Genomic DNA, 15,668 nt, shown 5'->3' with positions numbered 1-15,668 from the left:
TGTTCCCCTTACATTAGCCTGGTAATGCTCAAAGTCAGTGCAGGCTAAATTAAAGGTCCCGACATGGGACGTGCTGGTTAAGTTATACAATAATTCCATTACTGAAGGCTGATGCACGTATTTAAGTGCTTTTCATATCTGCGTTGCATGATTCTCAAAAGCAGCAGCACATTCAGAATCCAGTGTGAAGCACATGCAACAGCTCTTGTCTCTGTTACCATGGTAGCGAATGACAATTGGCTTTACATAGTAGGCTGGCTCTGCATCTATCTGTGCAAATATCAGCATAATCATCTGGCTAAACATTTCTTATTTGATTCCCCATTGTTGCTCTGTCAAGGTCCTGTCACTTGAACTAACAAAGCAGGACTGCCCTCTATTGACTGAGACATGACACTTTGACTCCATGAATGCATCGCACTCATAAATGTTGCGTTAATGTCTTTTCTAGAAGCAAGACATCTAAAATATCTATTTCTTGAAGACCCACTGAAATAAAACTGGAGCTTTTAGTACATCTGTTAGCGCTGAGGTCGTCTGTACCTGTGTCTGTGGTCTAGAGAAATTACTTTCAGCAGATGCACATTCAAAATAGACTTTTTTGCATCTTGCACACATGGGAATATACAAATTTCTGTCCATTAAAATGCTCTCAGAATGAGATTTATAGGTTTACTGTTACATAAATCTGTAGCATCGCTAATAGTTGCTCAATTCACCAATTCTCAAGGGAAACAAAATGACTTCTGGTTGCTTTGTGGCTGTGAAACATTTTCACTGTGAATGTTCCTTTACATGTCAATAAGTGCACAAAGTAGCAATTGTCCAGAAAACATGTTAAGATCAATGCCAACCCTTACAAATCTTACCAGAAGTAAGCCAGTCGTTCATCTGAGAATTTATATATATTTTCAAAGGTTACGAACAATGACATGATGAATGTTTAAACTTAAAAAGCACTAAATAATACTAAATACTGAGAAACAATATCTACTGTGACTAAAAACCAAACAATTCCCTCCAAATTTCATTGTAACTGTCTAACATTCATGATAGAATAGATGACTTAAGGAATGTCTGTTGAGCTTGTGCACAATTTCATTTCTGTTTTCATCCCATTCCCGTCTGAATAAAAGTAATACGTAGATGTCATTAAATGTCTCATGATAGTTTTTTTTAGTTCATTTTCAAAGCAAGGTCTCAAAGTTTGTATGTTCTAATTAAGAGCTCTCCTCATCTGATGAGTCCAGGTACTTTTGCTGATGCTTAGAGTCCAGATGAATGTCCCGTATAGCTAGGATACGTGTGAGCATGCTCTCCATCATAGTGCTGTCCAATGCCTGGGCTGAGTACCACACAGGGCTGCTGGGGTGGCACGAGGCCTCGGGCTGCAGGTAGAAAAGATCCGGACGCTGCTTCACAGAGTTTGAGCTGTGGATATAAAATAGAATGAACATTATAAAGGATGTCTCTTTAGTAAAAGCACCAGAAAAAAAGACTGAAGTTCCTCTTCTCCTCCAAGCAAAAGCAATTTGAATGAAGCTCATTTTTTTGTGCAGAACTCAAGCTGCATCATTCAAGTATCTGCATAATTGTAATTCAAAATTCAGTCTCAAAAACTCACTCAAGATTGTAGAGAGTAATAAAATACACGCATTTGAAATTTGAGTGAACTATAAATGTCATTTTCATTCTTCTGTGAAACAAAATGAGATGTGAAATCTGCTCTTTTACATTCAACAAAAATGTCAAGCTTTAAAAGGAGGAAAAAAGCAGTCATTATTATTAAGTCATTAAAGCAGTCCAAATTATTTGCCATTATAGTCCTTCTGATGCTTTCCAGTACCTTTATGAGATTAACATTTAAGCCAATTTAGTGTTAAAGCCTTAATTTCTTGCATGTCATTAAGTCCAACCTGAGCCATATTCAGCATATGTAATTTGAAAGCAGCAGCAGTGTTATTTTAGTATTACTTTTATAATATTATAGTAGGGCTGGGTATTGACAATTTTCACGATTCGATTCGATTACTATTCACATGCTTTCGATTCGAATCGATTATTTTGGATGTAGTATATCAGTTACACTACATGGCAAATTTTCTAGAGGAAAAAAAATCTCTCAACTAATGCTGTAAACTACACATGGGAGTCAGTTGGTACTATACTATAATATTGAAGGTTAAAATAACATTTATATACAAACACTTAAATTACACTCAAAGTTCTTATTATAAATAAAGTTTAGAATTACATAATCATATTTCTACTCCAATTCATTTTTTTTTTTTTTTTAAATATAAACATTTAAATCGTGGCTGTCATAACTGATTTATTCAAACATGCATTAAATATTGAAGAACATTAAAAATTATAATGAATATGTAATGGTGCATAGCTATATTTATCAGAATGTTGCTTTCTAGAGTTCATTTTTCTAGCTGATTAATGAGTTTATGGACAGTGAATATGTTTTTCTGAGGTAAATGTGACGTCACGTGACATTGTTTACAAGCTGCTTTATTGACGTCTTTCCGAGGTTGAAACACTGATTGAGCTATTACACGAGACATGATACGGATTTCGGTAAGTTGTACTGTATATTTTAACATACCTTCAGATGTTTAGTCATGTTTATTTCATGCTGTAACTGGTATTAAAGCGGAGAGGATGTTCACATGCGCTCCGTGCTGCCGCTTCTCTTTAATTTAGGCACTAAAGTGATCTGTCACGCCACATTAAACAGCGCCAAAACGGTATTTATTTTTTGAATCTCATAATAAGATGGACGTCATTTGAAATCTGAGACGTTGCTTCATATCTAAAGTAACAAAGCACAAAGATTAGTGCGATTTATTCTGGCACTAATCTGTGCCACATATTCTGTTCATTCATCAACTGAAAACAAACTAGACTAATCGATTCTTGGGATTTAAGAATTGATATCAGTTCATAAAAATGAGAATCGATGAGAAATCGATATTTTTTACCCAGCCCTATATTATAGTAATTATTATTACTTTGAATTAGCTTTTATTTTTCATTTTCATTTTAATTCTAGTTAAACTTGTTTTTATTTCAGTTTTAGTTGTGGTAATTTTAGTACTTCAAGTTTGTCATATAATATTTGTGTTTTATTTCATTTCAGCTAATGAAAACCTATTTTTTAATAGATTTAACCAACAATAAGATTTTGTCAGTAAAAATCATCATCTACTTTTGCTGAACGAAAGACATGTACATGTTTGGAATGACATGATGGTGACTAAATTATGAAATTTTAATTTTTGGGTGAACTATACCTTTAAAATAACACTCACCATTTTGAGAGATAGAACTCATAGAGTCTGACAGGACAGCGTAAGGGGTTCTCCACATTCTCAGGCATCTCCAAAAACTCCTCTTCCACCGTCTCTTCCTCTTTCCTCCTTTTAGCAGTAGGTGCTTGATGTTTAATAAACACAAGAAATATTATGAGCACAGATGGACGCTCACATGACTAGGAGCTCTGTAATGATTCAAACATAATGTGGTCATTGCATCTTCAGCGCAGCCCTCACCTTTCTTGTCCTTTTCCTTTTCCTTTTCCTCTTCCTTGCTAGGAAGTCTGAACCGAAGATAGGAGGACACGCCATTTTTGGTGGTCTTCGAGCAGTGGGAGACATTGGAGAATGCAAGGCGTCGATGCTCTTCAACCGTTTTCAGGTTGAGCAGCTTGGCTCCAAAGAACAGCAGCGTGTTGAGCAGAACTATAGGAGACAGAGCGCCCAACTGCTTGCACTCCCAAAGGTACTCCTCCTCAACCCGTGAGTGTATATATCCTGTGGAAACATCATTATCACCTTTAAAAGCCTATTCACAACAAAAAAAGCTAATTTTGATTCTTGTACCAAAGACAAAAATTCTCCTGGTGAAGAACAAACTTGTCATGTACACTACCGTTCAAAAGATTAGGGTCGGTAAGATTTTTTTAATTAATGTTTTTGAAAAAAATCTTTTCTGCTCACATAGGCTGCATTTATGTAATCAAAAATACAGTATAAAAAATTAAATAATAAATAATAATAATAAAATAATGCATTTCTTTGATGGCAAAGCTAAATTTTCAGCATCATTACTCCTGCCTTTAGTGTTACATGATCCTTCAGAAATCATTTCTTATTATTATCAATGTTAAAAATTATTGTGCTGCTTCATACTTTTGTGGAAACCGTGATACAGGATTCTTTGATGAATCCTTTACTTGAAATAAAACGTTTTTGTATCATTATAAATGTATTTATCATCACTTTTAACCAATTAAATACATCCTTGATGAAAAAGAATACTAATTAAAAAAAACAAATCTTACTGACCTCAAATTTTTAAAAAATGGAAATGAACTGTTTTTTCAACATCTTAAAAGATTATTATTTTTTTTTTTTTTTACTAATTTCAGATGTATTTAAAATGAAGCTTTAAAAAGTACAAATATTCCATGTAGTCTCTAAATTAAAATGATGTCAAACTGCATGCACAATAATAAAATTACAAAAATGCTTTTTCTTTTTTTTTTTTGAAGTATAAAACAACATGACATTTTTCAGCAGGTGACAAAAAGTGATTTGAAAGAGATATTTACCTCCAGGTGGTAATGTATTTCCCCAATCCTTCAGCAGTGTGGTGATGTCAGTGATGAACTGACTATAGAGCGGATCCGTGAAGATATTCTCAAGACGCTCATTTTCAAGCAGGCACTAAAAAATTGAGTGAAGACAGAATATGTGACTAAAATGCTTATTAAAAAATATATGTATAAAAAAATAAAAAAATAAATAAAATAAGTGTTTTTACATGCAATTACATAAAATCAATGTAATATATTTTTGTTCATTAATGTTATATTTCATAATTTGTACATAGAGGGAATGCAATATTTATATTACAATGCAATATTTTTTCAATTTTTTTTTTTTTTTTGTATTTTTTTTTTTTTTTAAATAACCCCTTTATTGCTGTGCTTTTTTTCTGTATTGTGGTTGATTTGTTGTTTGTACCCCACCAAAATTCTCTGTATTTAATTTTTTTTTTCTATTAAACTGGGATAAGTACAATGTGACTATTTTGTTTTAGGACCATTTAACCTTCAAATCATATACATATTTTTTTTTGTTAAAAGGAACCTATAATGCCCCTTTTCATAAGATGTAATATAAGTCTCTGGTGTCCCCAGAATGTGTCTGTGAAGTTTCAGCTCAAATTACCCCACAGATCATTTATTATAGCTTGTCCAGTTTGCCCCTATTTGGGTGTGAGCAAAAACACACAGTTTTTGTGTGTGTCCCTTTAAATGCAAATGAGCTGCTGCTCCCGGGCCCCTTTCCAGAAGAGGGCGGAGCTTTAACAGCTCATGCTTCGGATGCTCAACAACAACAAAGCTGGAGAATCTCACGCAGCCAAAATGACGTCAGTAACGGTGTTCAGCCTTGCATTGTTCAAACCGGAGTTGGACACTGATGGAGAGACTCAGGAAGAAGTTACAACTTTTAGAATGAAACTGGACATTTCTGAATGGTTAATGGATAAATTTATGTAGTTGCTGTGGAGTTGATTTCAGCTCATCGACTAGCATGTGCCGTCATGTTAATCTTTTGTGCAAATCCAGCGTTGAATTGACCCTTGTTTGTGAAGCAGTCCGGTGTAAAATGACGGCATGGCAACAACACTCTACTACAACAACTCTTCCTCTTCTCTAAAGCAGCCCAACATGGCCTCACCCCCTTTGTTGTGTGCTCTCTGGGGCAGGGTTTATGTAAATGTTAGGGTTAGTGATGTCACTAACCCGGGGAGAAGCTTGTTGTAGTCCTTAAACAGAAAATTATTTAAAAGAAAATATCTCCCTTTGCATTGAACTTTGAGCGTTGTAACTTTGCAGATGTTGTTTATGCTCTAACAGCAACATTACACACTAAGTAAAAAAAAAAAAAAAAAAAAAAAAGTGAAATCATAATCAACCACCCCTTTAACATAGCAAGTGCCATAAAAGTCACTTACAAGTATATCATTCCATTCTGATGAAGTAAAATATTTTTTAAAAATCTAAATATAAAATGTTTTAGTCAAAAGTGACCAGAGAGCACCAGAAGGTTAAGGATGAATTGTTCATTTTATTCTCAAACCTGCTGAATGCCCAGGCACAGGTAGTAGATGCTGTCGGGTTCATATGCATCGCCATTCGGCCTGCGGACCTCCTTGATGAAACGACACAGACCGTAACTGAGATCTGAAGAAGTGCACTGCAACACATCCTGCTTCACAGTCATGGGGCCTTCTGAACAAGACACAGTGGGAGAAGAAAAAGTTGCTAAAACACATGGTGGGTCAGCGCAATGTCACACACCAACTGCGACAGTGACCTTTACTAATGACACATGCTGTGTGAGTCATGAGGCAGACGGAGAGGTAACGACTCCATGTTCTGACCCATATGTGTGAACTTACCGGACTCCTGATCCTGTTCACTTTGTCCTGTTTTCATTTTCACCCAGCTGGCCCAAGCTTCGACTCCGTACATTTGGTTAAGCTTTGAGCTGGACGTACTAAGCCAAACACTGCCTGATGTATCCGTTCCAGATCGCTTACGACCCTAAATGAGACACACAAACACTATTTTTAGTACTACACAAGAAAGAAAGAGGACATTTTGAAAGGAAACTTACAAAGATCAAACCCAATAAAACACAATATCTGAAAATATGTTGTTAAACAGCTCTTTAGAATACTAACTGAAATAAGTTTAAATGCTAAAATGGTGCTAAAGTGATAAAGTAAAGCTAATTAAAATTATATTAAAAAAAAAGTAATAAAAATGACAAAATTACTAAAATTATCAAATTTAAATGAAAAGCTAATTAAAAATATGAACAAATACTATAAGAATATGTAAGTAATACTAAAATAACACTGGATCTACCCCTTTTTAAATAAAGACATTACATTGTACATAAAAATTATATCTGATAAAGCTGCATGATTAATCATTAAAAGATCCCAATCTTGATTCAAACACCCACACAATCTTATTCCTAAATGACAATGATTTGGTAATGGAAATTAAACCTTTGTCAAGTATGATCACTAACAGTATCATTATTTCTGTGACAATAACTCAAATTATCACAGGGATACTGGGATAAGGCTTATAGTTCGGATATAAGCGATGTCTACGGTAGCAATAAAAAACAAGAGTAAATCACTGTTTGATATTAATTTGCTTCAAATAAAGATTATATCAATTACACTAGTAGGTGGAGACAAGTGACTGTTTAGAAATTGGTCATTGAATCATTAATTCAAGAGATTTGTTCAAAAATGTGTATTCATCCAGTAATGAAACAAGTCTTTAAGAGTGAGTCATTGAATCATTCATTAAACCAATTTTTAATAAAAAGCAATTCAATTTAAATATTTTTAATAGACTCCAGTAATTAACATTTTGTCAGAAGCTCTAGTAAATTATTGTCTATTCAGAATTGTGATTATTTTTTTTTAAATCACAATTCTCAATTTAAGAATCATGCAGCTCTAACAGCTGACTATCCATAGAAAAAGTATCTTGCATTGCAGATATTAAATTCTAACATTTTATTAATATTGTTTTAGTGTTCATCTTGTTCTTAGGGTGATTGTTTTCTATAGTTTTAGCTACAAGATCTACAAGAAAAAAACAGACTCTCAAATCAGTATTTCATCTCCATGTATTTACTTAATTGAAAGTAGTTGTGTAATAATCATGATAAATGTACAGTAAGCCAGTCATCATCGAAAAATAAACCACTTCAGGGTGATACAAGACCCCTCTGCGGCCCCCAAATATTGTTGATTCATTTTCTTTTATTCAACCAAGAAAAAAAAAGAATGTTTTTCCCATTAGAAGCAACAAGAACTGATAACATAATATAAATGAAAGCTTATTATACTGAATTCTTACTAAATATGTAAATAACATTTACAGATCATATGTATTATAGAATGAATAAATGAAGACAAATAAAGATGATTAAAAGAGGTATAAATTCCTGAGTTTGCCTGACAAACATAAAAAATAACATCCGATTCTTGTAAAGCAAGCAGACACTTCAGAATGTGAAAGAGAAAAAAAAAAAAAAAAAAAACATTTTGACAGATGCCGCCACATTCATCTCCTTTTATGGCGACTTTCTTCAACTGCAGCAGCCTCCATGGCAACCACTCCATCATCATCATCATCATCTCCTTCACTTTCAGCTTCTTCTGTCCCCATCTGGCCTGCATTCAGTCTCATTGTATTTGGCTGTGTGGCGTTATGTACAAAGTTCCTGATATCTTTTCAGCGTTTCAGCTTCACACTTTAAACAAGCTAGTCCATCTTATATGCCAGGTTCCCTCCGGAGGGATATTGTGAACCTTCCTAACTGCCATCTGACAGCTTCACACTTCTCACTGCAACCTTTTTTCTTTTCTTTCCAGTTAGAATAACAACATTCTTGAACATTTCTGGTGGTAATTTTAAAGTCTCCAATCTAGGGTTGTCAAAAGTACTAACTTCGGTACCAAGTCGGTACTGAAATTTTAAAAATGTGACAATACCAGCATTTCCCCCTAGCATTATGAGTGCTGTTGAGTGGATTCTTAAACACCTCTGATTGGCCATTGTGTTCACACACTCAACAGATATGAAAAAACATGTAAATAGACATCTTTGACGCTTTTCACCGAGTGCTTACACCAAAGTCCCTTTCAAAGCAAATCTGTTGACTCAGCGGCCATATTTGCAACGCCTCTGGGCAGCTATTTCAGGCATCCAAGACCAAGTCCTATCTATTTGAATAGGGGAATCCTGAAATCTCAAAAACTGCTTGCCGAACTCACAATTAAATAACATTTCAAATCTGCAACAAAATCTGACACGAACTGTCCCGTACATGTTGTTTATTGTTATAAAAAAAAAGCTTATTTTTCAGGCTAGACGAGCCAATGCGCATGTGCAGTCCTAAGTGCGAGTCTTGGGTTTCTATGGGAACCAGAGCTTCTAATTTCAGCTACATTAACGCAATGACTTTATCAATCAACGATTGGCTCTTTTACTTAGAAGGCAGGATGTATTCCGCCATATTGCGTGTTGCAGTTTCTCCCATTCATGACTAATAGAAGTGAACAGTCTTTTTATATCTATACTCTTTGCTTACACAAATACACACGGGAGCGTTTGAAAGCAGGCGTCTGTCAGCAGATATATTAGGGATCCGCTCAAAGATCGTTGATCATTGTAGCCAATCAAAGACATATCTGTTGAGTGCGTGAACACAATGGCCAATCAGAGGTGTTTAAGAATCTGCTCGACAGCTCTCAAAATGCTAGGGGGAAATACTAGTTTCGTCAAATTTTTAAAATTTTAGTACCGACGTGGTACTGAAGTTTGTACTTTTGATAAGCCTATCTCCATCTCAATTCCTCTCTAATGCCACCTACACTTAAAATTTGCACTTTTAATTTACAGCATGGTTTAAATTTCCAGCTAGATTTTCCAAATTTCTTTTCTGAAAATTTTCAGACCTTTTCAAACTCCTCCTAAAGATCACCAAATCTTGAAATTTGGGACAGATTTGATATATCAAAACATTCAGTTTATCAAACCATTCATCTCAGTTGTTTCTTTCCTAATTTTTACTTGTGGGGTACCAAACCCAAAAATAAGAATAAGACCAATTCTTTATAGATTAAGCTAAGTTCACACAGAAATTGGAGCTGATATTTTAAGCTTTTAAAAATGAGGAGTTTTATTTCTGTCATTAACCTAGTAAAGTTCTGTAATGAGCAACAGTCTGCAGGGGATGATGGGACTATGGCATCTACATGTTTAATTTCAGCACACGGCATATCTGAATAAGAATCATATAAAGGAATAGATCACACAAATTAAATGTTATTATAGTTCATCTGTGTAATACAGAAAAAAGAAATCATACAGCTTTAGAATTATATAAAGGTGGGTAAATGTCATTTATGGCAGAATTGTCATTTCTGGGTAAACTATCCTCTATAATGAAGAGTTTCATTTTGCGTCACAGCCAGTTTTACTCATTTATTTTTCATAGCACATCCAAAACCAGGCCTGGATTCATATTTTTATTAAAGCTTTCAAATAATTTTTTTAATTGAAGCCAATATGGCATGAACAATACTACTAATTTTCAGGGATAATAGTGACATTATTTTATTAAATTCATTTAGCCAGGTGTACACTGACTCCTCTGACTGATAACATGTTCATTAAATGGTCCACAACATTTCTTTTCCAAAATTTAATGGGAAACCAACCTTTTTGTTCATGTCCAGAATCCACAAATTAGTCCAATTCTCAACAACAACAATTGCATTTGTTCAGCTCCTTGTAAACTCAAATGGTTTATTGCACAAATGTCTTGCATAACCAAAGGTACATCTCTCTTTTAACGTTTCTAAAACAATACAAAGCTGATAAAAGGAACAGCAAAACAACCTTGTGATTTTCCATTGACAAGTGAAAAACATCAATACCTATATCTGCCATTCACAAATTGTTTTAAAATTATCAAACTGCCAATGCAAAATTTTTTTGGAGCATTTAACAATCCTGCATCTTGACAATAAAAAATAAATACAGCCAAAATTACATGAAATGTTAAAAACTTTAAAAATTAAGCTTTCTAGATAGAATAGTCTCTTCTGTAGTTAGAAAGCTGCCAATTTTAAATTAATCAACTTGTCATTTGGCATGAATTGACTTTTTACCAAACCATACACTTTAAAAACCAACTACTCATTGAAGAGAAACAAGACATTTAAATCCTCTAAACCTTTGGTGAACAAACACTTTTTTTTTTTTTTTTAAACTTTGGAAACACTTCAGTCTTTATCATTCATCTAAAAGTTGTTTCCCAACCCACTTCAACAGACTTCACACTTCAACCTTCCAAACTGCAAAAAGACTCTGGCTGATTCTCTGTTGTTCTGTCGCTTTCAACAAGCCAGGAATCTGATTCATTCAGATTACATACCCTTTTTCTGGGAGGGTGGCTGTCTCTGCCCCTCTTACGTCTCTTCAGCGTCAATACCAGTCTATTCTCTTTAGCTGATCCAGGGTCAATTGGTGCTGTGAAATGACATGTGTTACAATTTTGTGGGGATTTTACAATTTATAAAACAAAAAAAGCTGTTAAAATCTGCTAAATGTGTAAGCAAGAAAAATAAAAGGGTTTTAATGCAATAGTTTATTCAAAAACGTGTAATAGTGTCATGTAATAGTCGTAGCAGGGACATTTTATGTGCTACATCTAGTTTTTTTTTTTTTAAATTGATGATCATCAAAGCTCAACAACAATGAAAGAGCATTCTATAAATCAGAACATTCTATAAATGAAGGCTAAGTCCATAAAGTGCAGGAAAACTGAAAATTAAATTATTGTAATCAGTGTTGAGAAATATAGACTGTTCTACTACAAGTGAGATGAGCAAAAATTACTTTCTGTAATTAAACGTGCCAACATGTTAACGATTTGTTAACTAGGGCTGCACGATTTGTCACGATTAAACCACAGGCAATTTGGCAAAGGCTGCAATTATTTTATGCGCAGCTTGTCAGAGCTTTACGGCTCTGTGATCAGTAGTAAATGCTTCTCCATCTGAAAGCCAGAGGGCGCTCTTGCACAGAAACTCCAAATATGCCCTGCCATAGAAGAAGATAACACGCGTCAATGTTGTAGCTGAATAAACAGAAGACTGAAACGCTTTGATTGATTAAACATGTTTAATAAACACACGACTGCCTTATTCTGTGCAAGAAGCCACATTATCTCACAGAAGGATGCTCAACTGTCATTATGAAGTGAGTTTGGAGTAAAAACATGTTATTAAATGTTGTCTTTTGTTGGACAAGATAATAAATGCTTCTCATGTCTGGAAAGATGTTTGACGCGTGTTGCTTTTTCAAATGCACATTTTAAGTGACTCAAACTTGCAGTGCTTTCAGATGGATTAGCATTTGGAGTCATACTTCATTGACAAGCTGCACATAGAAAAAAAAAAAATAATAATAGCAGCCTTTGCGATTTCATAATCACACTAAGAATCGTGTTTAAGCGATAAACGCGTTTAAGTTCAATGTTATTTTTCGTATCGTGCGATAAATCATGCAGCCCTATTGTTAATATGTTGTAGTGTTGTCAAAAGTACCGACTTCAATACCAAATCGGTACTGAAATTTTAAAAATGTGATGCTTTAAGCACTGTTGAGCGGATTTGTAAACACCTCTGATTGGCCACTGTGTTCACAAGCTCGTCAGATATGTCTGTGATTGGCTACAATGATCAACGCTTCAAAAACATGTTGTAAATAGACGCTCTTCACTGAACGCTTACACAGATACACACGGATAGCACAGATAGCGCTTTTAAAACACTTTCAAATTCAAACACTTCCGTATGCTTTCAAACGCTCCTGTGCATTGATCATTGTAGCCAATCAAACATATCTGATGAGTGCATGAACACAATAGCCAATCACATTGGCTCAACAGCGCTCAAAGCATCATATTTTTAAAATTTCAGTACAGACTTGGTATCGAAGTCGGTACTTTTGACAACACTAACATGTTGGCACGTTTAACTACAGAAAGTAAGTAATTTAGATTAATTTCAACTATCTGAATCAATTAACAGGCCTAAAAGTAATTTCTTAGATCTAAACTTACCACGGGGAAAATCATTTTCCAGATCTGGCTGTTCTGATGGTAAAGACACAGTAGGGGCAGCTATCGGCTCCTCTCGTTCTGTCGATGCTACCAGTGGCTTCACGTTGGCTCCAGGATCCTCAGCATCTGCCCAGCTGAAGGGTGTTGATCTGGCCTCTGACTCTAGATCACCACTGTAAGTGCTGCCCTGGTCTGAGCAAGACAATAATCCCAAGACTATCAAATACTGAAGTACTTAAGGAGTTTGTTTGGATATAAAGGTTTAGATAAGCAAACAGGTCCAATAATAACAAAACGTTTATGCACCAAGTAACGCAGGCTTGTCTTTTCCTTTCTCCACCTCATCATCTTCCACTGAGCTCTGAGCAGGCAGGCTGCATTTAGTGTCTTTCTTTTCAGCAGTGTCTTGAGATCCAGGGATGACCATGGGAATAGGCACCTGGACGGAAACAGCATTAAATTATAAAAGAGCTCTAAACGATAGCACAGAATAAATGATTCAATAATAAAGATGACAAACCGGTAGAGGTAGCCCCAATGGAAAAGGTGTGTACTGAGTGTATAGATGCATTGGCACTGGAATGTAGACAGGCATCGGAATGGGCACCGGCACTGGCACCAACCTCACCGTCTCTCCATTTTCGTCAATCACTGCGGACAGAGAAAGTGTAAACACAACATTTCATTTTAACATATGTTGCGATGCTTATGACAGTACAGCATAACGACTTCTAGCAGGGGTGATTGTGAAAGTGAGGAAGGCCAACCTGTTTCAGACATATTTGGAGGTACTGGAGGCTCTGGCTGACACTGGACACCTTGCTCTTCAGTAATAGGTCTGCACATGAGAGCTTTGTTCTTCAACATTCGTCGATGTGGAATAGCAGCCACTGAAGCATCGGTTTGTGTACTGGCCTATAAGAAAAACCATTACATTTAAGGATTAATTAAAAAAAAAAAAAAAAAAAAAAAAAAAAATCACATTTTGGAAAAAACTCTGGTTTTAATGAAACCAAAATTTTAAACGCTGATATTAATACCAGTGAAATTTCACAATTCTCAATGATAATAGCAAAACTGAATTAACAACTAATACATTAAGTGTCTTATTTCTCAATTACCTAAACTTTTAGTTAAGGTAACTTTGATACTTCCATCTTTACATACACTACTGTTCAAAGTTTCGGGGCTGGTAAGATTCTATTATGTTTTTGAAAGAAGCCTCTTATACTCACTGAGGCTGCATTTATTTGATCAAAAACACAGTAAAACAGCAATATTGAGAAATATTACATTTTGAGATAAATCTATTCTTTGATAAATACAAGATAATTTCAAAATAACATTTACTTCAAATAAAAATCTTTTGTAACATTATAAATATACTGTTCTTGCTGAATAACAGTATTAATTTCATTAAAAAAAAAAAATAAATAAATAAATAAATCTTGCGTGCATTTAATATTTAAATATTTATCACTTTGTAACACGATGTATGTGTGCATCACTACTTACTTCCCCAATGTTTTTTGAGCTGGCATTTGAGGTAGGTAGAGCTCCTGCAAAGAAAATTAATTAAATTAAAACATAAATGGAATTCAACAGCAAAATATTTTAATCTAAGGACATAAAATTGAAAAACATGACAACTGAATACCTGTGAGAGCAGTATTTCCAGGTAATGTGGAGGCCAGAGACACCACACCACCAATTACAGGCATGTCCTTCGACAAGGATAATGGAGCTTGGACTGTAGTGGTATTAGACACAGTACCTTCAACGAACAAGAGTTTTAAAAATTACATTTTCAGCAGAAACTCTGCACATTTGTTAAATGTCTTTATAAATAGGTTGCACTGCTAAACAAAGAAATAAGTGTTAAACAATGTCATTTGGTAGCCTTACTGCTACATAGTTTTACACCAGTTTTACATATAGAACTACATGGTGACGTACCGTTGCTTGCTGGCTGATGAGGGGAAATGCACTTTGAACAGAACTGCAGCAAACAGGACAGGTTACAGAAGTGTTTTGTTGTTCCATCCCAGACGAGGCTTTCCTTAAGTGAGCCCTGGTTCTTACAACAATGACACTTGGCCATCTGACACAACGAATTCATGCAGGAATGATACAAAAAGAAGCAACAATTAAACACATTGCAAATATGAAGATTTCAACAGTGTATATCTTAAATAAAAAAGCAAAAATTGTTGCTCAGTTCACAATATAATTTTAACTCCAACTAAAAAGAGGTGATTGTTAGGCTCTCTTCAAGAAATAAAGGATAACTACAGCAAAAAAAAAAAAAAAAAAAAAATCCCAAAATATATGCCATCTCTAACCTCATAAAAGAGCACGGTGTAGAGAGACATGCACTCTTCTGTGCAAAACTCCTCCAGTTTGCCCCCAAAGAAGTTTTGAATGGTTTTATGGGTCATGTTTTGACAGTAAGCACAAACCCTGCATTGACCTCCATGTCGTTTGGCGAGATCATGCTTAAAAAGCAGTTTACAACCTATAAAAGAACACAGAAAGAATGAAAGATAAGTAAATATGTGAAAAAGTTAGGCATAAAAAATTTTTTTTAAAAATAAACTTTTATTCAGAAAAGTTCAACTTGTTTTTCTTCACGCTTTTTCACTGTACATCAAGTGGGCATCAAAAACAAACTAAATTGTTTATTCTACACAAGTAAAAATTTCCTTAAGATCCAACATTTAAATAGAATTTTAAGGGCTTTCGTGTTTTCATAGTTCCTATTGGCAGAAGAAGCCGCTTTTTGGCAGTTCGCAGGAACTGGGAACAATTTTAGTTATAGGTAACTAAATTAGCACCTATTCGGAGTAGGGTCTAACTCAGCACAATAAGAACGTTGTACGTTGATTGCCGTTATTTCATTTGGTGTTTGGCCACTCGCCA

At 34.8% G+C, this 15,668-nt stretch overlaps 1 protein-coding gene across 4 annotated transcripts in view; it reads right to left on the bottom strand.

The window, feature by feature from the left end:
* Positions 1-890: 890 nt before the first annotated feature.
* si:ch211-266o15.1 (zinc finger MYM-type protein 4) overlaps positions 891-15,668 on the bottom strand; it is a 31,336-nt gene continuing 16,558 nt past the window's right edge. For all 4 annotated transcript variants that reach the window (XM_051868336.1, XM_051868337.1, XM_051868338.1 and 1 more), the window contains 15 exons: positions 15,092-15,264; positions 14,706-14,850; positions 14,407-14,523; positions 14,265-14,308; positions 13,517-13,664; positions 13,270-13,400; positions 13,056-13,188; positions 12,750-12,941; positions 11,058-11,152; positions 6,481-6,625; positions 6,159-6,310; positions 4,622-4,736; positions 3,561-3,821; positions 3,321-3,444; positions 891-1,431 (listed from right to left, as the gene is read on the bottom strand). In XM_051868336.1, coding sequence (XP_051724296.1) covers positions 1,221-1,431; positions 3,321-3,444; positions 3,561-3,821; positions 4,622-4,736; positions 6,159-6,310; positions 6,481-6,625; positions 11,058-11,152; positions 12,750-12,941; positions 13,056-13,188; positions 13,270-13,400; positions 13,517-13,664; positions 14,265-14,308; positions 14,407-14,523; positions 14,706-14,850; positions 15,092-15,264 — 2,186 coding nt within the window. In that variant the 3' untranslated portion in view covers positions 891-1,220. The remainder of the gene's footprint in view (positions 1,432-3,320; positions 3,445-3,560; positions 3,822-4,621; positions 4,737-6,158; positions 6,311-6,480; positions 6,626-11,057; positions 11,153-12,749; positions 12,942-13,055; positions 13,189-13,269; positions 13,401-13,516; positions 13,665-14,264; positions 14,309-14,406; positions 14,524-14,705; positions 14,851-15,091; positions 15,265-15,668) is intronic.

This window comes from Ctenopharyngodon idella, chromosome 17 (genome assembly GCF_019924925.1).
Source record: "Ctenopharyngodon idella isolate HZGC_01 chromosome 17, HZGC01, whole genome shotgun sequence".
Taxonomy (NCBI): domain Eukaryota; kingdom Metazoa; phylum Chordata; class Actinopteri; order Cypriniformes; family Xenocyprididae; genus Ctenopharyngodon; species Ctenopharyngodon idella.
Note: the sequence above shows the minus strand (reverse complement) of the source record. Positions and strands in the feature narration are given on the sequence as shown.